This window comes from Odocoileus virginianus, chromosome 23 (genome assembly GCF_023699985.2).
Source record: "Odocoileus virginianus isolate 20LAN1187 ecotype Illinois chromosome 23, Ovbor_1.2, whole genome shotgun sequence".
NCBI classification, from domain to species: Eukaryota; Metazoa; Chordata; class Mammalia; order Artiodactyla; family Cervidae; genus Odocoileus; species Odocoileus virginianus.
In genome coordinates, this window is record NC_069696.1 from 2,766,033 (window position 1) to 2,793,821 (window position 27,789).

Genomic DNA, 27,789 nt, shown 5'->3' on the forward strand with positions numbered 1-27,789 from the left:
TCCCCAGACCCTGCTCTATCATTCCCGACAATTGAAAAAATTGTCGGGAGGGGTCCTCGCGGCCCAGGCGCCGCATTTGGGGGGGTGGGTGGGGAGAGGTGGGGAAGCGGGGGGAGGGCGGAGGGAGCGAGCGCCGCGCAGCCTGGGCGGCCGGAGTCGGAGCAGGGGAGACGGGTTCAAAAAATAATTAAAAATCGAGGAAATATCCCAGAAAAGCCCTTTCGCCGTGAAAACCCCGCAGAGGACCCAGGCTTCCCGCAGCGGAGGTTTGGGGCGCCGGGAAGGTCTGGAGCGCGACCCCTGGGGCTTCGGATCCCGAGGGGAAACTTGCAGGGGAGAGCGCGGCGGCGGGAGTGTCCGGCCGCGGCCCACAAGGGCAGAGGCCGGGGACAGTGGCGAAGAGCTGGGGGACGCTCGAGGACGGGGAGCCGCCGGAGAGAGGCGCGGGGGGCTCCGGCCTTTCCTTCGGGGGGGGGCCCGCTATCCCCCCTGCACACACCTCCTCCCCCTCCCACCCCACCCAGATCTCCGCACCCAGGAAACTGAAGGCCGAACCGTAAGTAACCTTCACGAGGGGGCGGGGTGGGTGATGGGGGGGCGAGGGCGCCATCAGGAGTGGGGGGACCGGGGTCGTGGGGTGCGAGGGGGAGCAGGCGACGCGTCCAGCCTCTCCACCCCCGAGTTTACAAAGCAACATGGCGAAACCACGGCAGGTCCGGAGCCGTGCAGACGTGGGCACACGGCAAGGGTTCGGAGCAAGGGGAAAGAAGTGCTTCTTCTGGGTTCCCCGAAAACACACGTTTCTTCAGTGTGACTTCCGGGGCTCCTGAATTCCCCGTTTCTCTTCTCCCTCCGCCCTCCCCCTCCCCCCTTAAGTGCCAACGCGGAGTCCCGACCACATGCGGGGACCCGAGGCTGGGACCCATTTGCCCTGGCCTGGGGGCGGGAGCGCAGCTCAGTTTTTAACTTCGGGGTTCACCCTCCTATTCTCTTCTTCAAGGCACCGAAAGCAGCCTCGGCTTAGCAAAAGGTCGCGGCGGGGGTGGGTGCCGGTGGGAAGAGGTGGCAGCCACATGCAGGCACACGCGCTCGGGATGCTCCCCAACCCCCCCGCCCTGGGACAGCCTCGCTGCTCTCCCCCTCCCCCCGGGAATCTTGCACCCCCTGCAAGGAACCGAGAGGAAGCCACGCGTCTCGCCGAGGGCGCGGGGGCAAGCTCTGGCGCAGGAGTAGGGAGGCGGGCTCCCAAGGTTGCCCTCGCCCAGGTTCGGGGACCCGGCGCGGGGGCCGAGGGAGCGCCTGCCTGCAGCCCTACCTCCAACATCCAGGTGGCCACCATCCTGCGCATGTAGGGCTGAATGTCCTTCTGCACGCACTTGAAGTAGGAGCACTGGGGCAGGTAGCGCTCCTCGATGGTCAGCAAGTTCTGCAGCACGCGGTCGTCGTGGAGCAGGTTGGCGTCCGGCACAGCCCTGCGGACCGGCTCCACCTCACCGCACAGCAGCTCCATGGCCAGCGGGCTACTCGCTCGCGCCCCTGCGATCTCCGGACTGGAAAAGTTGGGGGTTTTTTTGGGAGGGGGGAGGGGAGAGGATTCCCCGTACCTCCTTCCTTTGGCTAAATAAGGGGTTTTTTGGGGGGGGGGGAGAGTTAAGGGCAGAGAGAGAGAGAAGCCGTGGAAGAAGAGTGAAAAGGGGTAGGATGGGCGGTGGGAGAGGAGCGCCCCGGGGGCGACTGACTCTCTCTGCCCTCCCCTTCAAACTTGTCTGCTCTCCCCAGCTCGCTCGGCTCTCTGCTCGCCGAGGCAGTGACGCAAACTGGCTGGGCAGTTACTTCTCCTCCCTCTCGCCTCACCCCCCTCTCCGGTTCCTCCTCCCCTTCCCTCCCCTCCCGGCCCTCCCCTCCTCCTTTCAGTCTCTCCCTCCTTTCCCCTCTTGTTATTAAGGAGAACAGCAGCTGGCCCGACCAAACTTCAAACGCGGTCCCCCGCGCCGCCCCCCACCCTCTCCCTTAGCTCTCCAAGGCCCTCTCCCTCCACCAAGCCAGGGGCCCAGGAGAGGGGAACCCACCAAAAAAAAACCCCACCAAAAACCCCACCGATCCCTACTTATTCCCTGTAATTGCAGCACATTCTGTAGGTGCATCCCGCCAAAAATACGACCCTCCGACTCTGGCTTCCTCAAACATGATCGCCACACTCCAGCCCACGAATTTAAGATCCAGGAATGACGGGTGGGTGAGCTGAAGATGAGGTGGGCTCAGACGATTGAGAAATAAGATCCCTTATATGAGCCCGAAGGAGGGCGATTTTGGGAAACAGTTAACTTTGCATACCCAGAGGAAAAGGGTATGTATGGCCCTGAAATGTACGTTCTTGATCCTTTTCAGCCGGTTTCCGAAACCCGATTCTAGGGACCAGAATACATTACCCCCCCCATCTCCGCCCCATGCCACCGCCCTCCCCTCCCCACCCCCCGCAGATGTGTGGGGAGAGGAAGAAGGCGGAGGGGTGGGTGTTCGGAGGGAGGGGGCGCTTCTTCGACGTGGGAGAATGTGACCTAGGAGCAGAAACCCTCCCGTTCTTGGGGCGCCGCAGGCGCCACTGGGAGACGCGGGGAGGCGCCCCGAGCCGCCGCAGGCCGGGGGCAGGGCTACCAGCGGTTCCGCCGCGGCCAGCGGCCACGCAGGAAAAACCCGCTTCCTCGCCCTGCATCTGCTGACAAGCCGCCCGAGGTGTCTGCGCCGAGCGTGGCCACACTGATACAGCTTTCTAGGAAATAGCCCGGGGGGGGGGGGGGGGCGGGGAGGGGGGCGAGAGAGGGGGTAGGTTGGGCTCCCCGTCTCTCCCCCAGCGCAAACGACACCACCCCTTCGTTTCCTCCGAGGCCCAAGATCTCCCACCCCAGGTCCCTCGCCGGCACCCTCGCGGACCCTCCGGGTTCACGCCTCCGTCGCAGCCAGGGCTTTCTCCCCGAGAGCTGGACTGCGGTGGAGACGCGGTCGGCTCCGACACGTGCTCCGACGCATCCTCCGGTCAAAGCCGCTTTGGGAGGGGATCCGGGGGCGTTTCCTCACCTCCTTCCTCCCGCCACCGCCCCCCCCCCACCACCACCACCCTGCCCTCTGTGATATTTCATTCCGAGGGGGAAAGGAGCGGGCCCTGCGTCCTGGGTGCTGGCCGAGCTGGCACGTGCGGCGAGCACCGCGTGGGTCGGGGCTCTCGCGACACCCCGAGGTCAGCCCAGCACCTCCCTCGCGGAGCAAGGACGGTCTCAGAACCGGGGCACGGAGGGCGAGCGTGAGCCGAGGGGGGGGGGGGGTGTTGCGGGATGGGTGAACCAGGCGAGCGGTTCCCCGAAAGAAGGGGGAGGTGGAAGGGAGCGCGGGGAGCGCGCAGAAAACCAGAGGTGCGAGCGATTAACTCCGGCCCCGGGGCCAGCCCCTTTCCATGAGGGTGGGGCGGAAGGGGTGGGTGGGGGTGGGTGGGTGGAGGGGGCTATCGCTTTAAAAGGGTGAGTAAGAGTTTGGGGCGCCGTCTCCCCTCCCTCTATTTGCATAGCCAATAGCTCTGGGTCTCCTGCTACTGCGCGCTGATTGTTACCGGGCAGATTACTTTTTTTTTTTTTTTTTTTTTAGTAGGACGCGTTCCCCGCTACATCAAAAGGAAGCCAAGGAAGAGAGGGCGGAGGGAGAGCGGGGATGGGGCGGGCGGGGGCTGGGGAGAGGCCCGGGCGCCCGCGACCTTATCAATAGCCGCAGGAATTAGGATCCAATCGACTGTACGTAAAGAAAGGGGAGGGAAGGGGGCGGGCGAGGAGAATGTCTAATTGCGGTGGAAGCCATTAGCTTTCGGGAAGAAAAAAAAGCTCGCTGAAAAACCCAAGTTGCAAACTCAAAATGAAACAGCCCCGCGCGGCGGGTGACACCCGGGGCCCAGGAGCATGTTCCTCTGAAAAGATCAGGTCCCTCACAATCACCTATTGATTTCAGTCAACGTGGACTTCCCGACTCAGGCCTTGAGTCACTCCGGATAAATACGTTAACTTACATTTTAAGACCCCATAAAAGACCTACTCAAACTTCAGCTCAGCCACCTTTGAGCGGATCAAAGCAAGCCTGCAGGAGTGGGGAGTGGAGTGGGCTGGGGGGCAGTGGGGGCGAGAGAGGTATTTTTAAAGTATAAATCTACCCCGACAGGCAAGGACAGAAGCCGGCCAGGGCCCCCAGCCTCTTGACATCACTTGATAACTAACCCAGCACGGTCTTTTCTCCACCTCCCTGCAGAGAAAGCATCCTGAGCTCTGGGTCCCCTGAAGAGGGGCAGCGGGGGGCGGAGGGGGAGCGGGGAAGAGGCGGGTGGTCGTCCTCCGGGCCTCGCCCACCCTGGGGAGAAAGCCTGGGTGGCAGGGCCTCCAGTCTCCGGAGCGAGCCGAGGGGCCCCCTTGCCCCTTCCCTCCCCCCAACCCCAAACCCGTCTGGCTTTACTGAGAAATTCCGGCGGGGAGCGGGGCCGGGGGCGGGGGGGAGGCGGTTGTGAAGGGGAGGGGCGCAGGCGGGTGCCCCTCTCCCCGCCGCCCTCTCCGTCCACCCAGAGCCGCCAGTGCGGGTGCTCCCCGCGCGGCAGGCTCGCCCCTTCCAGTTCCTCGTTGACTTCCCCTTCCGATCACGGACTCTATCCGAACTGCAACCTCGCGGCGAATCCATCCCCCAGTGGTTCGGGCGCCGAGGCTCGGGGTGGGGCGTGCGAGGGTGCGGAGGTTGGCAGGAATGTCTCCGGGAGGCTTGGACTGGAAACTGAGTTTTCCCTTTTGGTCGCCACTCCGACCATGTGTTAAAAGCTTAATTTTGCTTGTTAAAAAGCACACCGTCTCGCACGCGGGAAAAGGCACGTTGCCTTCTGGGCAAACCTGCGCATTTTCTTTCAGTGTAGATGTAGGCTTAGAGGGGAAAGAAGAAAAAAAAAAACCAAAACCAAACTCGTGCTCTGGCTTTTAAGTCAAAACTGGTCACTGTTGGGGGCGGGGGGGAAGAGAATGTTGGCTCTTCCTTATTCCTTTTCCATCCCTCGAGGGGGAAAAAAATTCCTACCCTTCGAAGGATCAGTGATAACCTTTAGCGAACGTCAGTTTTATTGGACTTTTATTCCCTCCCTGGCCGGCTCACCACCCCTCGCGTAGTGGAGTTTCGGTTGGAAAGTGTACAAAACCCTGTAGGTGTAGGGTGTTTATAGGCACATTTCTGCAGGAACCTGCAACGCTGAGCACACTTACGCCCCAGCTCACCTGGCGGACGCCGCCCAGCCAGGTGATCCCGCCGTCGACGGGAAGCTGCGTCCTCAGAGGGGCGCTCAGGCGGGGTGGGGGGAGGGGAGGGGAGCTCGGGCTCAGGCCCTCCCCCCACCCCTTACAGCCCCCCCGAGAGCAGATCTGTGTCGGGGTTTTCCCATTTAGGGACGGACAGGCAGTAAAAACCGAAAACCCGACGGTCGCTTGAAAGTAGATGGCCGAGGGTCCGAGTCCCGGCTCCGGGCGCCCGGAGTACCAGGGAGGAACCGGACGGGGTTCAGAAGGAGCAGCTGCAGTGGGAGAGTTGGCGGGGGGGGGGGGGGGATAGCAGCAAGTTAGAAAAATGTGCACGAGGAAGACCGACAGGTCAGGAACTGGAGCGCACGGGGGCAGAGGGTGAGTGGGTAGGGATGAGCCGTCGGGAGCGCCCCCCCACCCCCACCCCCGGCCAGGCCCAGGAACACCAGGTGTGAGGGCGCTTCCGGGACTTCGCACGGCTGCCCCTTGCCCGCGGCGGCCCCGCGGCGCCTGGACCCTGCGGGGACAGAGTCGGGCGGGGCCCTGCGCTCTCCAGCCGCCCTGCCGGGGGCCGAGCTCGAACCCGGGCTGCGTGCCTGGGGCGGCAGATGTGACAGACAGGGGTCTGGAACGCCTGCCGTCCATTCGCCCACCTCACATCTTCCTCCTCTCCCTTGGAAAAAAAATAAAAAGTAAAGAGACCCGAACTTTCCCCCTCTTCCTGTCTGATTCAGCTGCTGGACACGCCTCATGCGGCCGAAAATAGCCCTGGAAATGTATTCGCTTTATTAAAAAAAAAAAAAAGTGACTTTTCCACTAAGATTTGGGGCGGGGGGCGTCTGGCCCGCGGCGTCGGCGGGCCCGGCCTCGGGGAGGAAAGGGAACCGGCCGGCTCACTGCTTCGCCCTCCCCCGCCCCCGGCGCCCGGGAGGGGCCCGCTGGGCGGCGGAACCGCGCCTCCGCTGGAGGAGCCACCACGCGGCTTTTTCGCGGAATTTTGACGTCACCCACACGTGGGGGAAGGGGCTGGGAGAGAGAGAGGAAGCGGCGGGGGAGGGGGCGGGCGGCGGCGGCGGCGGCGTGGCCGGCACCTCGCGAGGGACGCTCCTACCGCGCGCCCCCGGCCGCCGCGCTAGCTGGGATCCGCCGTGCGCGCCCGCCCGGAGCCGAGCGGCGACCGGCTCCCAGGCCTTCCCCCCCCCCCCGCCCCCCGCCCCCGCATCTTCCACCCCGGGGAGCTGACTTTCAGCCTTTGGAAGCCGCGAGCTGCTCCTAGCTCCGCGAAAAGCTGATTTCTTTGGGTTGCGGTCCAGTTGCGCTCGTTGGCGACATCAGATTGAATATCGCGATTGCAGGTCGCGACGCGCCGCCACCCGGCTCTCCTCCGCCTCTCCAGTGATGGAGACGTGGGTGTGCTTTCTGTTCCCCGGCAGGGACTTCGGCACATATTTTGACACCAGAAGTTTTTCACGCGTGACTTTTCCTCCCTGCTACCCCCACCCCCCTCACCCGCCCCATCCACTACTTCAATACCGACTGGCTGATGCGCTGAAAATGACATGTGACGTCTGCATAGAAGCAGCTTGGGACGAACTTTACTGGGTTAGGAGCAAATCCATCTACAACTATATACTTTTCAAGAGTTCACAAATCGGTCGTCAAACGTTTAGGGCGACTCCCCTCCCACCCGCTGGGTACCCCCATGGTGTCCGAGCTCCGGGAGAACCTCTAGATTCCCAGAGCTAAACACAGCAACCGCAGAGTGAGCCCAAGTACCTTCCTTTCCCCTACATTTGGGCCAAGTCTTTTTAATCTTTCCGTTTGGAGGGGAGGGGGTGATATCTGAACTGTGCCATTCCTGAAACCCACGGTGACAATGCTGAGTTTCTGCTGAAATTTACAAGGAGTTCTGTGGGAATGTTTGGGAGAAAAATAGCCAAATGTGAACTAGCTTTTAACCTCAGTGAGGTATAGAGACTGTTGCAGGAATCAGATGTAGAAAGCTAGGGGTTTCTTAGAAAATGTGGATTGGAGGTGGAATTATTTGTTTCAAATGTAAAGGAGAAGCTTTCTGTTTGAATCAGATATGAAGTGTGGAACTGTTTCTTTTTGAAGATGTCAGACTTTGGTTATGAACCTTCTTCCTTCGTTTGAACACATTCCCTCTATTTTTAACTCATTATTTCTTTCTTTTTCGTTTAATGGTTGCTGATGTGACCCAGGAGACTTTGTTTTGTATCTTCTGGGGGCGGGGGGAAGAGTTAAAATTAATAAAAAATGTCAATACTTGCTGTTGAAGGTCAGTCTGAGTGAACTCTGTTTGAGTTCCTGATTTTTGGTGCCTGATTTGATGGGCACTTGGTTTGTATGTACAAAGGTAGAAAAATAGAATAAATTATTGAAGAAAAAAAAAGTGAAGGAGTCAAAGAAGTGTTTAAGAAACCAAAAAAGACAAATGTCTTTTAACTTTTACTCCTGCTTCATTTTAGACATTTAAGTTCTGGGAGATCAGAGTAAGCATTTTGTACATTTAAATCCTTAGTGAAATATCAAGACTACCCCTACCAGAAATTTTCTTGGAGCAATGGTCATTTTATTTTGTTTTATAAACACTTCAGTTTTGCCCAAGTTCAAACGTTCATTTGCCTTGAAAATGTTCACTTTTCTAGTATGATTGAATATTCTTTCGATTTCGTGGCTTTATTTGGCTGTGTATTAGCTACAACCAAACTGAAGCAATATTAAATATTTCTAACAAATAGTCCTTATTTCATATTTTATTTTTCAATTTTTAAACACAAGGATTGTCAGCATTTGTTAGTCTACTTTATAGCATAGCTGTACAACACCCTGAATTCACATTCTGCAAACTTAAAAAAAAAACTAATTAATATAAACCGAAGACATAGTTTTCTTGTTGAGGTTTTAGGTTTTATTATTGTTCTTGTTTGGGGTTTTTTTCCCCTGGTGGCAAAATTCAGGAGGCAGATTGAATATTTTTCAAAAATTATTTTCTTGGTGGTCTTTTGTTGGCATTTTTAATTTGAAATGTGGAATAGAGCATGTTTTAAGTTTTATAATCTTCAAAATGTGCACCTCTGGAGAGAGATGTTCTTTCTATTTTGGAATTGACTTGAAAGCAAGCAGTTTGCAGAAGTATGCTGGACAATCCCAGCTAGGATGGATTTACACTCCTACTTAAGTAAGGGCATTTGCTCTCATATGAACTTGAAACAAAGTCTGTGCCTATGCATTATATAAACAACTTTGAAAAGCACAAATTCAGAGGACACAGGTTCATGTGGAAGGTGAAATTAGAACAGAAAGTCCTAATTTATTTCTGCTGTTAGCCCTCTTCAATCACACTTCCATTGTGATTCCATCAGCTATAAACCAAATAATTTTTTCTTTGTGACATACAGAGGTATGTTCTTCCAAGCCCTATTTAATAATGATGATGATAATAATCATAATAAATAGTAATAATCCACCTATCTTTCTCTTCCAGTCAATGTGTGTGAGCCTGCACTTTATTTTTCTTTAAAAATTGTGAGCATGCTGTAAAGAAATGGATCCCAAAGTTAGGTTTTTTCACTGGGAAATAACAGCAAAAGCTCTTGATTTTGTGCTTTTGAAAATAAAAAGTCACCAAAATTTTGTAGTCATGTTGCTTAAGAGAGGTGGGGGAAAGGCACAGGATTAAAAATGAACAGGAAAAATCCTTTGCTTAATTTACAAATCCTTTCCTTCATCGTACCCACATATGTTTCCATTTTTGAGAGCAGCCAGGCAGTCCCTTAGGCAAATGCAAACTCAGGACCTAAAGTCTTTCCTGGTGTCAAGGATGATGTTCTAAAGTGAATGGTATGGGTTTACAGAAGGTTTCGGATGAAATGTCTTACATCTGGCATCTCACAGGCACCAATTATTTCAGGATAATGAAATATTATTTTAAATAAATATTTTGAGAGAGAGGGAGTCTAGATCACGCATCACATATGGGCAGGCCATTTTGTATGTGGGGTCTTCCTAAAATCTATTAAACTCAAGAAATTTAGACCATGAACTCCCTTTTGTACAATTTCAATAAACTGGTGAATAGCCTTTTTTTTTTTTTATCCCCTACTTCTGAACATATATTCTTGTTATGTTTCTCTCTTTTTTAAATAAAATGGCACACCTAATTATAAATTTCCCTAACAGAATATAGACTAGGGCTTCAATTTACTTGCCTTTGTACAAGGAGAGTTCAGATAATTACTCTTTGTAGTGTGATTACCAGCAATTTTATGTCATCTAGCAAATGATTTAAGTCAGTCGGTAATCGAACTCCAGTGAAATCTGCTACACTTGGGATGAAAACCATACTTTACCTTGAGAAATCAAGGTCTGACCCTCCATTTAGACACTTAAAACTTGACTTCAGCTGCCTGTATGTTTCACCCAGTGGAGCTCTTTCAGATTTAAGAAACCTGGCTCTCTGCTGTAGATTAGATGCAGTCTTGCTTAGAAACAGGGGAACGGTCGATGGACCCTCATGACATTTTGGCCAGTCATAGAATATGCCTTCTGTGTCAGGGAGTCTGCAGTTGAAATTCTATATAGTATTCATCAAAGTTATTCATGCTGAGAGATCACATATGTGTTAAACTGATAACATCGCAGGTCTGTGCACAACAGCAGAGCATGTCGGAGGGCACGCTTCAGATTTGTAAGGTAGAATTTAAGTGGTTTTAATGAAGGAGTCAGATATGCAGAGGTTTCTGTGCTTAGGAAATTGCCTTTGGCTTTTGTGTTTTATTGTTTCATTTATTTGATACAAACTGAGTCCTTACCAGGTGTCAAACAATGTGCTAGAAGTCAGGGATGTGGTGGGTATAAAGACTGGACACTAAATGAATGTTCTGTAAGATTGGCAGGGAGGAAAGAGTATTGGATAATATAGTCCCTGTCCTTAACAAGCCCACTGTCTAGGGATCAAACCTGGGAAAAAATTAGCATCCCATATGTGAATGCTTTAGGAAAGTGATAAAACCTAGAACAGAAGGCATAGAATGAGATGCTGTGTCTTACCCACCTTATGCCACCCACCTTAAGGCAGGGGCATGGAGATTTATATTTTCTTTAAAATTCAGTCTACACAACTAGTTATTCCTTGGACTGCATAGTGTTTTTAAATTATTTTTCTTAAGTTATTCTTGAACTGTGTTCTTAATTTGATAATAATTTATTGGAACTTGTTGGTTGGTTATATGGGTTCCATGTCTGGGGTTTGGTCAGTCCTTTTAAAGTACCCAGACTCCTTTCTTGGTCTATCAGTCTTCAAGCAGTCCTTTCTTGGAGTAGCTGTTTTTCCCAGACCATCTGTTTCTCGTCTGAATGAGCCTTCCCTGCATCAGACAGAGTATTGATTAGCGTTTCACTCCTTTGGTTAGGGAAGTTGAGGTCAAAAGTGGATCATTTATTAATACTCATCCTGATTCATCCAGATGTTGAGAGAGCAGAGTGTAGACCTCTTATTGTGAGCTCAGATGTCTCCTAAAATACATAAAGGAAACATCTTGTTCTTGGCACCATGTTGGTGAGATGGCACCAGCCTAGAAGTCAGAATTCTCATCTTCTGGTTCCAGCAGTGTGACGTGGGGATAGCTTAAGTGCTTCCATTTCTGATGTTCCTTTCTCATCTACAAAATTAGCTAGCTGGAGTAAAGGATCACGAAGTTCCCTTTCAGCCCTAAATTTCTCAAGTTCCTGTGGCTTTATCATCATCGCCATCAAAATAGGAATTATATCTAATAGCGTCTTTTATATATTTTATGTTTAACATAAAAAAATCTTAAATTGTGAATTTGTGTGGATGTATTCTCACTCCCTAGGTATCTGGGAGATATTAAGTCCTCATAGATTGAAATCTTTTATTTACTTTCTATTTCTTAAAGAAATATTTGTTTCTATTTATTTGGCTCTGCTGGGTCTTTGTTGCAGCACAAGAACTCTTCGTTTCAGCATGTGGGATCTAGTTCCCCGACCAGGGATTGAACCCAGGACTGTTAGCACTGGGAGTGCAGTCTTAGCCATTGGACTCCCAGGGAAGTCCCTTGAAAGCTTTTAAATTCAGTACGTTACATAGGCGAGCATTTGCTATGTGCTGTCAGCTGATGAAAAGACTACTTTCACTGTCCCAAGTCAACAGAAGATGGTAGCCTTTAAACTTCACGGAATGTAAAAATACATGGAATATAGGAGCGTTCTGGTGCTTATGAAAATTCCAGCACAAAACTTAAATTCACCTAGTGCTTACCTCTGCATCCCAAACACAGCCCCATCACAGCATATGTGGACATAGTGTTTCAACTGGATCCTCACTCACAGACCCTTCTTTAAGTAGCCTGACTAAGTGATGGCTCAGAGCCTTGTGGGCCTCTTTTCAGCAAGGCTTATTCCGAACTCCATGGAACTCCCAGGGCATTAAGTGACTCCTTGGATTTCCAGCATTGCAGTCTTTAGACTGGACATTATTCCTCCTTGCGCCCTAACAGCTAAGAATAAACAAGGGGAGCTTTCTGCTCTGTCCCACTTTTCATTTGAACATGTGAGAAATGTCATTCGTTGAGCAAAATCCACTTAATGTAAATTATTTACCATATAAAATTATGTGTTTGTAGACTATTTCCTTCTTAAAAGTGTGGCTCCTGGGGAACTTCCCCTGGCAGTCCAGTGATTAAGACTTTGTCTTTCAGTGCAGGGGTGCAGGTTCAATCCCTGGTTGGAGAGCTAAGATTCCACGTGCCTTGAGTCCAAAAAAACAAAACAGAAACAGTACTGTAAAAACTCAATTAAGACCTGGTCTTAATTGACATGGTCCACAACAACAACAACAGCAGTCTTTCAAAAAAAAGCCTGGCTGCTGAGGAGGAGAAATTAGTCCTGAAGCTGGCTAAGATTGAAGGCAAAAGGAGAAGAGGGCAGCAGAGGATGAGATGTCTAGAAAGCATCACTGACTCAATGGACATGAGTGTGAGCAAACTCCAGGAGACAGTGAAGGACAGGGAAGCCTGGGTGCTGCAGCCCACAGGGTCACAAAGAGTCGGACGTGACTTAGCAACTGAGCAGCAACAGCAATAAGCAGTTACATTTGGGAGAGTTCTGGACGATTCTGTATCATTTTAAGATTTATTTTTTAATTCACTAATTAATTAATTTGGTTAACTGCCACAGAGCATGCAGGATCCTAGTTCCCCAACCAGGGATCAAACTCATGCCTTCTGCAATGGAATCACAGAGTCTCAACCACTGGACAGCCAGGGAAGTCCCCTGTAATTTTTTTAAACATGGTATATGGTGTCCTGGAGAAAGCACTTATGAGAGGTGAGGTCTAGTCCCCATAATATAGTGGGGTGTCTCTACCCACTATTTACACCACTATGGGTCAGTTACTCAGTGGCTTCTGCCAACATGGTTTAATCTCAAACAAGTCAATTCTAAACATCCTGTTACTTCATCCTCAGAGAGACATGAACTCAGAGATAATCCAACCTTCATAATCTTCCAACTTGTGCAAGGGACAAAGGAGAACACATTTACACAATCATAGAAGTGGAGAGATCCTTACGTATAAAATCCACTGTTAAGTGAGGTAGTTGGTACATGGAGGAGCATTTCGTTTGTTTTAATGCTTTGAGGTTTGTTTTAATGAGTAGCAGAAAAAACACGCACCGTATCGAACTCATAGTTACACAAACACTGTAGTTGGTATTTAAGTTTTAAAAGAGGATCCATTTTTTAAAAAATTAAGTTGAAGCAGTGATAACATAGATACGGTTTTTAAAAATTTGGAAAGTTGTATGCAAATTATTAAAATTTAGGAAACACAGTCCAATTCTTCCTTAGAAAACTAAGGGACAGCATCTCACTTAACATCTATAATCTCATAGCCCGTTGGCTGTAGTCTAGGACTAAAATAGCACACTTCACTTCTGAAATTAAAGAAGTTAAGTCTTTGGATTAACTTTTCGTTTAATGGCTTCTTTTCATTTAAACTATATCGTTACAATTTACCCATTCTGCTTGTTTCTTCTCTGAGTATTTTATTGTGACTCACAGGTTCTGTTTTTTGAATGGTTTTGGATACTTCTTACTGTTCATTTCTGTTATAATGATTTTCCCTACTTTTAACTTTTGGGCTAGGTGCCTTGCTTTTTTACCAAACCACCACTGCCTATTACTTTTGCCTATCTAAGTAGGTTTCCCTTTTGTCTTGTTGCCCTTGCAAACTTATCTGCTTTTTTAAGGGTAGAGAAATGTCACTATTTGACTTATCTATCAGTTTTCTGGAACAGCTTCTTTCTCAGGGCTTGTCATCATCTGACCTGACTCAGAGCTTGCTCTCTGAACAAGCTTATCCCCAGGGTGTTTGCCCAAAACAATCAGCGGTAATTGTTTAACATTTCAACTACCTGAGGTGGTGATACCCATTGGAGCTAACAAGAGGCTGACTGAGAAAAGTAAAAGGAAACGCTGGAAAATGTGCTGTCCATATGGGCTTTGAACAGTTCTGACATATTCTTGGGAATCTAGAAAGTCGCACCGCTTGTGCATGGCTTTTCACATACACAGGCGAGATTTGAGCAAGCCCTAATTACTCACCATCAGCCGACCTTGAGCCTCTGTGCAAACAGAAAGTGATAGTTAAGAGCTAAAAACTGTCTACCACTTGCTGAAGCCAGACTCTTCCCCTCAACACACACTGGGTCTCTTGGTAAAGCTAAGAGACATTGGTTCAAGGCATTTGTTGGTAGGCTTATAATGCGTTAAGATGTAATGTGTATGACAATAATAGTGCAAAAGAGTGAGTAGGAACAGTGTTGTAACGGAGTAAATTTTTTGCAAACTATTGAAATTAAGTTGGTATTTACGCATTGTTTTAATTGTAGCCCCCAGGACATCTACCAAGAAAAAAAAAGAAAAACTTTTTTTTAAAGGAAACGAAACAGGAGAATTTAAGTGTTACACTTAATAGTACTACTCAAGACAAAAGAGTCTATCAATGGAAAACAGAAGAACAAAAAAGACATAATACCTACAGAAAACAAATAACAAAATGACAGATGTCCATTCTACCTTAGTAATTACATTAAGTATAAATGAACTAAACAGTTCAGTCAAAGGAAGTGGTTGGCAGAATAAAAGAAAGCATGATCCAACTCTGTGCCATCTGCAAGAGATACACTTTAGATTAAAAGACATAAATTTAAAGCAAAAAGATGAAAAATGTGTATCATGCATGCAAACACTAACCAAAAGAGAGCTAACGTGGCTATGCCAACACCAGACAAAATAGACTTTAAGACAAAAGCTGCTACTAGAGACAAAAAGAACAGTTGATAAAACGGTTATTTCATTGGGAAGATTTAATAATTACACACATTACGTGGCCCTAATAAATGAGCCCGCAAATATATGAACATAATCTCGTTTCATATCGAGCAGGAATCTGTCCCTGTTGCTTTTACTCTGGGTGCTTATTTCTGCCTCTGGAGCCTCACAATGTACATCTAACCCCTGTGTGACTAGAGAGTTGTCCAGATATCTAAAGCCAACTCTCATGTCTTCTCTCCCTTTCAATTTTTGTGTGACCTTTGCCTTATACCATTTTCCCCTAGAACTCAATTAATGTTCTTTTACAAAGAAATCCATTGCAATGTGAACAGCAGAACCTACTTCCCTAAAATTTCAGAGTTGAAACGAAACTTAGTTTATTTTTTCCCTAAATCTCTAATTGGATAGATGAGTCAACTGGGGTTCAACTGGCTAGATCACTGAGCTGATTAAGGGCAGATCAACATCCATAATCTTAGTTTCCAAACTCCTTGTCTGGTGCTTGTTCCCACATTTCCTTTCTATGATAGCTTCCCCCCACTTTGGGTACTAAGGAGGGTTGCTGGCTTTGGGTGAAAGAAACTAACCCTGCTCTTTTAGAGACACCTGGCATCCTTCGTCTTGAATTTGCCATAGAAGAAAAAAGCTAAGCATAATGGAAGGCACTGCATTGGGCATTAAGAGATATGGATTCTCATCTTTTTGGGTCACTAACTGATTTCTGATACCTCGGATAAGTCACTTCAAAAAATAATGAGAAATACTGTTAATATCTATTGAGCACCTACTGTTTACCAGGCACTGTGTTAGGCAGTTTGCCTGCAAGCCTCAATATGTGTTCTGATGTGTTTCTTCCTTATCTATAAGATAATCGGATTGTACCAAATGTTGTCTGTTGTCCCATCAAGGTCTAGAATTGTGTGACTGTAAGGAGCTATCTATTAGAATATTCTTATAGCTCCGGAGGGTTCATCTTTATCCCCTTCCTTCCTATTCCCTGCCTTCCTGATGGCTCAGACTGTAAAGAATCTGCCTGCAATGTGGGAGACCTTGGTCCAAAGCCTGGATTGGGAAGATCCTCTGGAGAAGGAAATGGCTACCCACTCCAGTATTCTTGCCTGGGAAATGCCATGGAGAGAGGAGCCTGGTGGGCTATAGTCCATGGGATCTGAAAGAGCTGGATAAAACTGAGCAACTCACACTTTCACTTTCCTATTTCCTAGCTGGCAGTGGTGGGGTTGCTATAGAATAATTGCTTTAGACTTGTCTCTACAGCAAGCCCATGAGTTGTGACATCGTACTTTGCCCTCCCAAGAGACTTTCCATTTTACGATTTGGCTGGACTCTTACTGGTTCCTTTCCGGGTTTCCGGGACTGTATTCTTTGTTTTCTTCTTTTTTTTTTTTAATTTATTTGTGTATTTATTTTTGGCTGTGCTGGGTCTTTGTTGCTGTGTGTGGGCTTTCTCTAGTTGTGCTGGGCAGGGGCTATTCTCGCTGCGGTGCGTGGTCTTCTGCTGTGGTTTCTCCTGTTGCGGAGCCGTCTCTAGGGCACGTGGGCTTCAGTAGCTGTGGCTCATGCCCTTAGCTGCCTCGCAGCGTGTGGAATCTTCCCAAACCAGGGATCAAACCGTGTCCCTTGCATTGGCAGGCGGATTCTTAACCGCTGGACCACCAAGGACATCCCTCTTCCCTCTTGAGCTTCTCCCCATGGGTCTTTGATTCACCTGTAGGCTCAGAGTCAAAAGCAAAGTGTTAGCCACTGAGTCACCTCCGACTCTTTGCAATCTCATGGACTGTAGCCCACCAGGCTCCTCTGCCCGTGGGATTCTCCAGGCAAGAATACTGGAGCGGGTTGCCATTCCCTTCTCCAGGGGATCTTCAGGAGTCAAATAATTTTTAAAAGTTCGCTCAGTTTGTATATGGATGGCAGACAGCAGCTGTCTGACCACACTGCCTCTCTTACTCCTGGTATAACATGATTCTTATCTCTGAAAGTTCACTGGCTCTGATTTTCCCACCCTTGCTGCAGACCTAGCTCAAGCCCTGCCTTCTCCACCAACTGAGCCTAGCCAGCAGTCGTTCGTCTCAGTTTACCCAACCAGTGTTGTCTGCAGTGCCCATCAGGCGCCACCCTGGGGCTTGTGTCTTGGGAGACTCTAGGGCTTAGTGGTTATGAATGTGGGGCCTGGAGTCAGAAAGCCAAAGTAGGAATCCTGGCACTACTGCTTCTTAGCTGTGCAACCTTGAGAAAATTACTTAACCTCTCTGGGCTGGGTTTCTGCCACTATAAACTAGAGAGGTTACTAGTACTTACCTCCTAGGGTTGTTGTAAAGATAAATATGAATCGATTCCATCACCCGATCTAGAGGTAATCCCTGATTGGCCCAAGCCGATTGACATAATCCCGTCCTTCTTGCCAGAGAGATTGAGTTGGCCTTGGGTATGTGAATTTGACTAGGCCAGCGCAACCTATGGGACTGCAGTTTGACAACATGGTCTCAGATGTGAGGTCTAGAATTGCTAGAGTCATTTTTTTTTTAAACTAGCAGGAAGCCAGCCTGAGAATAAAACTGACACAGGGAGCAGGGCAGAACTGAGAAAAACCAAAGAGAGACAGAGCTAGAAGTCTGATCAAGCATCTCCTGAAGTCCTTCCAACCTTGGAATTTTCCATTGCTTGAGTCAATTAGAAAATTCAGTTTTTCAGCTACTTTGTGAGGTTTATTTTATCATTTGCAACTGAAAATATCCTAATCCATACTTATTTGTTGTTGTTGAGTCGCTAAGTCGTGTCCGACTCTTTGTGATCCCACGGACTGCACCACACCAGGCTCCTCTGTCCTCCACTGTCTCCCGGACACTCATGTCCACCGAGTCAGTTATGCTAACAATCTCATCCTCATTATTATTGCCTTCCCATGTATATCCAATGTTTTGTTATTAGATTGAGACGTCCCCTGGAGCAGAGACTGACTTGGTCTGCTCTCTGTTGCCACACCCCCTCGCATGGTTCTGTCACACATCATCTGTGCTTCATGCCACAATCCTCACCGCCCCTGGGTATCTCTGGACTTTGAGTATCTTCAAGGCAGAGAGAGAAGACGGCCAGAGACCCAGGTAGGCTGGTCCCCTGCTGGTTCTTCATCGTCTTACTGTGCTACGATAATAGGAAAGTAAAATGCCTCATAGATCAGCTAAATCTTATTGAGAACAAGACATTGAACAGAGAATCATCATTTTTTGTTTTTTTCTCGGTTACCGATGGTTACTATTACCATGTCCTGTTGTTTCAGATGAGAAACAGAGGCTTACAGAGTTTATTCAACTTCTACAGCTTCTACAAACAGTAATTTAGGGACCTGCACCCAAACGACTGCATCCTTGTCTCTAAGTTCTCCCTCTACATCAGAGAAAATGAAACTAGCAGTCACAGTCGGTGCTTTATGGGTGTGGCTTACCAGGAAAGATGATGGAGAGCTCCATCATTGGACCCCTGCTAAAAAATCGGCATTGGATTGACATCAAGAGATTAGTAAATAGGCACTTCCCTGGTGGTCCAGTGGTTAAGACTCCACGCTTCCAATGCGGGGACGTGGGCGTGCTCCCTGGTTGAGGAAGATCCCATGTGCCGTGTGGCACACCCAAAAAGTAAAAAACAAAACGAAGCAACAACAAGCAAAACCACTAAAAACTTAAAAAAGATTAGTGAATAAAGGTACATCCACTTCAAATAAATATTTAAGTATGTATAATTCATTTTTAAATGCTATCTCATTTTCCCAACATTTTTAAATCATCCAACACCTTCCCAATCAGAGCAGAGAGATCTTTACTTCTCATTTTTCTTTTTCCGAGCATTGGAATTGTGAAAACCCTAACTAGGATCATGCCAAGCATACTGTCCCGCAGCTTTATTTTTTTCAGTGAACAGTTGATATAGATTTGCTTCATTCATTGTAAGTACAGAAGGTTTTTTAATAGTCGCTCAGTCACGCCCAACTGTTTGCAATACCATGGACTGTACCCCTCCAGGCTCCACTGTCCAAGGGATTTTCCAGGCAAGAGTACTGGAGTGGGTTGCCATTCTCTTCTGTAGGGGGATCTTCTCAACCCAGGGATCCAACCCGGTCTCTTGCATTCACAGTTAGAAGGTATCATAATTTAACCACTTCCTATAATTAATGGACGTGTGGGCAGCCTCCCCACCACTTTTTTTTTCTTTTATAAGTGATGTGTCATCATTGTACTTTGTTTCTTTGTGCATTTAAGTGTCCATGGGAGGAGAAAAGTCTTGAGACCTTAATGCTGCAACCTCAGAAGAAGTCCAAGATAGAAAATGAACACCTTGAGGTCCCGATCTTCAGCAACCTCACAGTCTATAGAGAGCAAATGTGTTCACACATGGCTTTCCCTTTAATATAAGAGCAAGGGGGATAGGAATCCCCTCAGTGTTACAGGAGCACAGGAAGAAGGATACTGAGGGGCTCTGTTGAGTGGACAGCCGGGAAGGCTGTGTGGAGGAGGTGGCACTTGAGTGCAGTTGTGAAGGATGGGAAGGCTCTGATGCTTGGACTGCCCATCTTCCTATCGTGGCCTGGCAATGTGCCTGTCATTTGGTTGGCCTCTTTTTTGGTTGGATGATGAGGGTGAAGATGGAAGGGGAGTATGCTTTGAGCAAAGGAGACACAGCCCCAGGTCTAAAGTGACGAAGGGTCCCATTTCTCAGAGGGCCAAGACCTGGCTGCTGTGGCCAGAGCACCGAGCACAGGCCACCTCTGAACAGCACGGGGATAGAAGGCTGTTGCGGGGGTGGGGGGGGGGGGTGACTAAGGGACACCCAGGAGGCAGTTTGATTTGTCTGGAACATGATTTTTCTTTAAGATGCATGCTGCAGGTGGGGCAGAAAGAGTAAGGACAGAGCAGACAGCTCTCTGATGGGACGATGGGAGCCAGACAGATGGGTCAACGTTCTTTATAAGTGACCCCGAGCACCAAGGTTTCCTGAGTCTGTTACTGTGACGCCTCTCTGCTTCACTCTGTGTGTCTGCTTTGAATTCAAGTGAAATCGCCATGTGGAAGACAAACTGCAAAGTTTTAGGGGGAAAAAAACCCACCGACTTTCAGCTGCTGCTGGGTCTGTATCCTTAAAAATTCCCCCCGTGCTCCATGAATTTCAACATGTAGTCTATCTCTTTTGTTCTGTAAAACACGAGATGCGACTTTAATGGCCTAACCCCAAAAAGATAACCCGACAGCCATCAAACATTCAGCAGCATTCCAAATAACCTTTTGCTGCAGCCTGCCTTCTACGGGGCCATGTGGATGTCAGACGCACACAACCGGAGTCACGCTGACATAGCTGGCATGCCTGGACCGCAGTGGAATCTCGGGGGTACCAATCACAGGGCAGAGAGAAGCCATTGGCCAGAGGAAACAATGCCAGCGTGTTCACATCTCTGCAGAAGGAGCGGTGTGGATGGTGACGGGATTGACAATTGCAGCCAGAGGGGGACCATGACCCCGAAGCAGGATGGACACACACGTCAGTGGTGCTGGCGTGAGGCAGAAGCATTCCGGGGCTCAGGTCATGGCCCCATCCTGCTTCTCCTGATTCCCAACCAGAACAATTAAGAAGACAGCAGATATTCCCTAAAAATACTTCCTGCCTAGAATGCCCTTCCCTCTTCAGGAGTTTGAGAAATCCAGAATGGATAATAATGACCCAAATTCATTCAGCGCTTACATCTACCAGACAGTGTGTTGGGCGTTTAACAAATAATTCATTTCTCCTTACTCCGTGGTTGGTAAAGAGTCTGCCTGCAATGCAGGAGACACAAGAGACAGGTTCGATCCCTGGGTTGGAAAGGTCCCCTGGAGGAGGAAATGACAACCCACTCCAGTATTCTTGCCCGGAAAATTCCATGGACAGAGGAGCCTGGCAGGTTACAGTCCATGTGGTCACAAAGAGATACAACTGAACGACTGAGCATGCGCTCAATGGTGAAGGGGTGTGTGTGTATGTGTGTGTGTGTTGTGTCCAACTCTTTGCAACACCATGGACTATTCCCTCCCAGGTTCTTCTGTCCATCAGATTCTCCAGGCAAAATTACTGGAGTGGGTTGCCATTCCCTTCTCCGCGGGATCTTCCCCATCCAGGGATAGAAGCCTGGTCTCCTGCACTGCAGGCAGATTCTTCACCTTCTGAGTCACCAGGGGTTGTACTTTGCACAATCCCCACTTTAGGGAGGAGGAAACTGAGGCTAGGAAGGAGTCAGAAATTTACCCAAATTCCATAACCAGTAACTGGCAGAATTGTGGACTTGAACCAGTCTTTCAAAAGCCCAAGCTCCTGACCCTGGCACTCAAAGCCATGTGGCAAGTCCACCCAATCTGTGGCACCCATGGCATCCACCCTCTCCGATGGAATAGGTCTGTGTGTTTGTCGGGTGGAGAAAAATCCTTCAAGGGATTCTTTTTCCTCCCCTGGTTTCCTGGGGGGCAAGCAGGCATGCTTAAATATGCTGTTCATTGAATCCTGGTTTATTTCGGGACCCCTGGCTCAGCCTGGCAAGGGATACCCTGGACGGGGCCACTTCTGGGGTGAGGAGTGAATTGCAGACATTTTATATCTCTCTTGAGTTTACTCATCACTCTTCTATCCAGACTTGATCAGTCTTTCTTTTTTTCTTCCTTTCAAGATTCTTCTTCTTGGGACTTACCTGGCAGTCCAGTGGTTAAGACTTCACCATCCAATGCAGGGGTGCGAGTTTGATCCCTGGTCCGGAGGCTAAGATCGCACGTGCCTCGGGGCCAAAAAATCAAAGCATAAGTCAGAAGCAATATTGTAACACATTCAACAAAAACTTTAGAAATGGTCCATATGAGAAACACTAAAGGAAAAAGGTTCTTTTTTTTTTTTTTTAAATGCTATAAGCTTTAATGTGACTTACTACATGTCAATTACAGTGCTACCTCACTAACACAGATCCATTAGCAGGCAGCATCTCCTATGGTTGTCCAACACTTTAGGGAAGTAAGTGCTATGATTATTCCTACTGTAAGAAGATGAAGAAACTGGGGCTCAGAGAGGTTAAATGATGTCTCCAGGACGCCTGATGCAGTCTCCCACCCTCTTAACCACCATCCCAACCAGACCCTACACTAACAGGGCCCTCACTCTGCACAAGGCACTGTTCAATACTTCTTTTATAGTAACTCCTCAAGCTCTCACAACACCACCATGTAGGGGCACTGTTATCCCCTTTTAACAGATGGGGAAACCGAGGCTCGGAACACGCATGTCACTCACCCATGCTCACCCTGCTGGTGAGTGGCGGAGTGTGTGTTTCACTCCTGACGTCTTGTGATGCAATAGGAAAACGTTCCTCTGTTTGGGTTTTGTTTCTCCCTGGAAATCTCCTGCGAGGGAGGGTCCGGGGTAGGATGCCAGGGTTCTGAGAATAGAGTCTCTGAGCTGAGCTGGGATGGGGTGCCAGGGACAGCCGCGTTTCTGCAGCTCCGGAGATGGTGAGGGCGGAGGGGAGGGTGATGAGACAGCAGCCACAAGCCTGGGGTTGGGCCAGAGAAGGCCTCAGAGCCCACTGGCGGGTTGGCACCCCCGAGCTGGGCTGAGCGCCAAGTGTGGCTTCGAGGGGACCAGACGAACATGGTCCTTGGGAGACGAGAAAGCAGGCGGGGGTGGGCTGGCGTGACCTCAGCCTTCAGATCTGAGAAGGGCTGTTCTGTGGGCGAGGGGATGTAGGAAGCGGCTCTCCCGAGAGCCAGGCAAGAAAAAGTAGGTTTCTGTTTGGGCAGCAGCAGTGGGATTTCAGGGAGAAAGAGAGCCATCCCCGACGGTGTACAATCCCTGACCGTGACAAAGGGTGGCCGTAGGACCTCACCCAGCGAAGGGGTCTCTAGACAGAGGAGATGGGCCACTGCAAAGCTGGCCTCTTCACTGTCTCTGCCACTAACCTTCTGAAATCCCACCATTCTTTAAAGCCTTGGTTCCACAGCCACCTCCTCCAAGAAGCCCTTCCTGACTGACCAGCGCCCGCGCACATAGAATTCACAGTTCTGTTCTGAGGGTACAAAGCCTAGGTTCTCTGAGGTCCAGGCCAGTCCACACTTCTTGAGGGCAGGAGTCCCCAGAAGGCTGGGGTTCAGACTGGGTGATAAAAGCCACAGACACTCTGGAAGCCAGCCCAGTCAGTCCAGGGACCTGTCTCCCCAGTAACCCCATTCTTATGGCAAACATACCCTCCCTAGCTTCCAGCTGGCCTTGGGCATTGGAGGTCTTGCTGGTGCGATGTGTCCTGGCCATAGCAGCTTCTTGCACTAATGCACCTCTCAGGTGTTCACAAAACACTTACAGAACACTTGGCATGTACCAGGCACTGTTGCCAGGGATTAGCTGATTTAATCCTCCCAACAACCGTATAAGTCTGTGTTACTATTATTGCTGCATTACATAGTAGGGACTGGAGGCCCTGGTTCTCGGCAGCTAAGGACCCAACTGGTACTGGATGGACCACAGTGTTGAAACCCTGCGCAGGTGTCAGAGTCAGGGATTTGTCTCTGTCTTGTTCTCAATAAGACATTGTCAAGGACGTTCTTGTTCCTTTGTACCTCCTGGAGCCCTTAGCGAATGTCCCTACAGAGTAGTTGCTCAAGAAATATTGGCTTACTGATTGTTCAGAGGCTCTTCTAGTCTGCTTTTCCAGTGATCTGTGAGTGCGGGCGCTTTTTTTTGGCCATGCTGTGTGATTTGTGCTCTTAGCAGTATAGCCTGGAGTCCTAACCACTGAACCACCAAGAAATTCCTGAGTTCAGGTGCTTTTGAAAGGACAAAATAGTAGTGAGTCCTTGCTGGACAAAAACCAGGTACTCCTTGGGAGAAGTGAGAGATTTCCAGGCGTTTCATTCCAAGTCTTCAGGTTAACTGACACTATATATATATATATATATATATATATATATATATATATATAGTCTTTGTCCCCAATTCCCACTTCCTTGGAGTTTCCCGAGCGATAGAAGTGTCTTTTGTTCTCACGAGGCCACTCTCAGAGGTGGGGGGACAGTCCCTAGAGAGCTTCAGGATGCAGCTAGTCACCAAAGAGACCAAGGTTAGAGGGTTGGAACTTTGGGTCCCATCCCTCCTCCTCCTGATGGGGAGGAGGCTGGGGATTGAGTTCATCACCCATGGCTGATGACTTAACCAACCACGCCTGGGAAGGCAATGCAACTCAGCTCCACGAGGACAGAGGTTCCATGCTTGGGACCCTTCCAGACCACACCCTCTGTACGTCTTCATCTGGTTGTCTGTTTGGATCCTTTATAATATCCTTTATGTGCATGCTAATTCGCTCCGGTGGTGTCCGACTCTGCAACAGCATAGCTCCTCTGTCCATGGGGTTCTCCAGGCAGGAATTCTGGAGTGGGTTTCCATGCCCTCCTCCAGGAGATCTTCCCCACGCAGGGATCAAACCCAAGTCTCTTAAATCTCCTGCACTGGCAGTTGGGTTCTTTATCACTAGCGCCACCTGGGAAGCCCGGTATTGTTCATTAATAAACCAGTAATAGTGTGTCAATTGTCCCAGAGCTCTGTGAGCTGCTGTAGGAACGATCAAACCCCAGGAGGCGGCTGTGGGAACCCCTGAATTTATGGCCAGTTGGTCAGGAGTCCAGGTGGCACCCCATCTGAGCTGGGCAAGTCTTGTTGGCTGAGCTCATCACCTCAGGGTCTATGCTAAGACCCTGTGGTCACTGTCAGAACCAACTTGACTTGTCGGACCCCCAGTTGGTGTCAGGAGAGTCGGTTGGCGTGGGGATAAAGCCCACATATTTGGGGTCACATGTACAGTGAATGAATGCAGTCCATCGTGGCAGAGAAAGATGGGAAGACAGCCCACATCAGTTGGTTGATAGACTCAGCCAAACCAGAACATTGTGTTAACTGCTCTCCTGTCCTCCGTTTGTAGAAGGTTATATAATGAAACTGGCTCCTATGAGGATTGATGTTGAACATTCACCTTCCAGAAGACGCCCGGCAGACTGGACTTGATCTCTACCATCTCTGCCTACATCTCCAGTCCGGGGCAGTCAGACCTGACGCTCGGCGGTGACCTGAAACCAGAAGAAACCTCTCGCCAAGCTCACCAAGAAGGTAATATTTGTTCCTCCGTGGTGGTTAAGCTAGGAAAGCAGACGCCTGGCTTTGAGTGGTTTTTTTTTTTTTTTTTGTAATGAGATTTGAAACCTAAAGGATTTTTTTTTTTTTTCAGCTTATCCTTAAGCTCTTAGAAATGGAGTTTGGAAGAACTTCTCCAGACTCTGTAGGTGTTGGTCAATGGACCTTAAACAGATCGAAAAGCCAGGAAGAAATTGAAGCAGAAGGGACACCTTCACCAAAATATTTGTTACACTGACCCAGACAATTTCCCCTAAGTGATTCTTTAAATTGAGAGCATTTCGGATACATTGTAAATGACTTCGTTCACTTGAAAGTGAGATTTGTGTGTTCCATTCAGAGAACCTGGTGAAGTGTAATTGATTTTGAAATCCTCGAAGATCATATCATGTTCAAGCTGAAAGGAGCATTTCAGTCTCATCGCCCCCCTTTACCAGAAAATGTCACAGCAACCTGAAGATATGAAGGGATGGTGGCAGCACAAAGCTTTGTCTGCTACAGGCCGTCCAGTTTCCAGCCTCCTCCCGAAACTGGGCACCTTCTTTGCATCCCAGCTACCTGACTGTCCTGGTTAGGACTCTCTACATGGTCCTCAGCTGCCCTCATGGATGCTTAATCATTGATACCCTTCTGGATTTTTTTTTTTTTTGTATTGTTTTTAGGGAAAGTTTTCAGACATAAAGGTAGAGAATACAATATAAATAACTCCCATGTGCCCTCACCCAACTCCTACAATTATTAACATATGGCCAACCTTCTTTTATCTATACCCAGCTCCAGATTCCACTCCTGCAACGAAGATTTTTAAAGCAAATCCAAACATCATGCGATATCATCTGTAAACACTCCACGTGCACCCATGGAAGAACTCTTCCCATGTGTTCGTACCTACATATCTGCAATACGATGATTATAACTAAGAAAATGAACAGTGACTCAATATCCAATTTTCCCCCACTGTTTGCCTGTCGCTCTTGAGTGATTGATCTGTTAGAATAAGGATGCAGTGGAAATTTGGGTCCCAGTACTTATTCAAAGTTCTTGCATGAGGTTGTTGAACGAGAGGAAATAAATTACATAATAAAGACGTGCACTGTGTCCTAAGTTGCTTCAGTCATGTCTGACTCTGTGTGACCCTGTAGACTGTAGCCTGCCAGGTTCCTCTGTTCGTGGGATTCTCCAGGCAAGAATACTGGAGTGGGTTGCTATGCCCACCTCCAGGGGATCTCCCCATCCTAGGAATCAAACCCACATCTCTTATATCTCCTGCATTGGCAGGCGGGTTCTTTACCACTAGCGCCACCTGGGAAGCCCTTAATAAAGATACTTTGTCATAATAGATCACAGTTACCTACGCCTTTACATTTCCTAAGCTTCTCTGACCCTGACCTTCCTGTCAGATGGAATAGGCGGGTGTCATTTGCCTCCTGCAGAGGTAACCAAGGCCTGGAGATGCTTCAGGATCCAATTAGTGGTCAACCTGAGACTACCTGTTTCTTGATGACAACAAAGCCTTGTAATCACCTCCATTTCATTAAAAGTTGAGCCTCTACTTTTAAAAGGGGAGGCTCAAGAGATTCTCACCCTCTTTGAAACACATTTTATGGATAAGCTCCTGGAACCTTCACAGCAACCCTGTGACGTAGGGGCCTTCATTCTTATTCCGCTGGAGCACAGAGAGGTTGAGACATTTCCTCAAGGTCACACAGCACCACCATTTAAACCTACTTCTGTTCTTAACTAATATGGGCTTCCCTGGTGGCTCAGATGGTAAAGAATCTGCCTGCAACTGCAGGAGACCCAGATTTGATCCCTAAATCGGGAAGATCTCCTGAAGAAAAGAATCACTACCCACTCCAGTATTCTTGCCTAGAGAATTTCGTGGACAGTCCATGGAGTCACAAAGAGTCAGACACAACTGAGCAACTAACACTGACTTTATTTTCAATTGATTACAAGGCAACTGTAATTTTCAGTGTTGAAAAGGCACTTAAATGAACTTTATCTAATTTTTCCCTTTTATTAAAAAAAAATTTATTGATTGATTTGGCTGTGTTGAAATCTTTGTTGCATCTTGAAGATCTTTCATTGTGGCACGCAGGCTTAGTAGTTGCAACCTGCAGGCCCAGTTGCCCTGTGACATGTGGGACCTTAGTTCTTAGTCCAGGGATTGAACCTGTGTCCTCTGCATGGCAAGGCAGAGTCTTAACCACTGGACCACCAGGTAAGTCCCTTTTTCCCTTTTAGAATGTGGCTTTGATTTATGAAATAGAGTGCCGTTTAAAGTAATGTCGACTCTTCAGACGTTTCATCAACGTGGACGTGATTTTTCCTTTATCCAAAACTGTTAAGTTTTACACGACTCCCGGCTCAATCGTCAAGAGCTGAAAATAAATCTTAGACTGGGGACCTGTCTGCCCCCACCTTCTGCAGCCATGGGTAACGTCACAAAGTCCTTGCCGTGGCCAGGCCCCGATTACTCTGTCCTGAGCCTTCAGTAGCAATCAAAGCCCTTTTTAGAAAATATTTCCTGGTCGTCTGTGGCCTTGGATGGACAGAGTTTTCCACTAGGCCTTTTTTTTTTTTTTTTTTCCAGCCACACTGGCCCTTAAGAAGATGTTACTCAAGACTCCACACCTACTTCAAACATTTTTAGGGGCCTTGGCTGGGGCTTTGGGTGCGACTGCCAGGAACCCTACAGGGGGTGGAGCCCCGACTTGGGGCCTAGCCTCTGTCTCGGGGCTCAGCGCCCAGGGGCCCACTGTCGCTGGGGTCACTTTCTCCCAGGGCCCCCACACAGCTTATTCTGGTCAGCCAGCTGCTCTGGCTGCTTCTCCCATGTTTCTGTCCCTGGTAGGATAAACCCCTCCTCCCCTTCCCCTTTTTTTAAGGGCTTTCTCCCCAAGTCTGTCTG

At 48.7% G+C, this 27,789-nt stretch overlaps 1 protein-coding gene and 1 long non-coding RNA gene across 4 annotated transcripts in view; one reads left to right on the forward strand and one right to left on the reverse strand.

The window, feature by feature from the left end:
• CCND2 (cyclin D2) overlaps positions 1 to 1,751 on the reverse strand; it is a 23,219-nt gene extending 21,468 nt beyond the window's left edge. Inside the window, exon 1 of one of the 2 annotated variants that reach the window (XM_020869805.2) lies at positions 1,316 to 1,751. In XM_020869805.2, coding sequence (XP_020725464.1) covers positions 1,316 to 1,510 — 195 coding nt within the window. In that variant the 5' untranslated portion in view covers positions 1,511 to 1,751. The remainder of the gene's footprint in view (positions 1 to 1,315) is intronic. The other variant, XM_070453155.1, reaches the window with a different exon arrangement.
• Positions 119 to 26,920, forward strand: LOC139030543 (uncharacterized). Of its 2 annotated transcripts, none has more exons than XR_011482882.1 (3): positions 119 to 556; positions 24,667 to 24,851; positions 24,970 to 26,920. It is a non-coding gene; the product is annotated as an uncharacterized lncRNA (long non-coding RNA). The 2 variants fall into 2 exon arrangements; XR_011482881.1 differs by having other exon boundaries at positions 25,650 to 26,920.
• Positions 26,921 to 27,789: the final 869 nt, after the last annotated feature.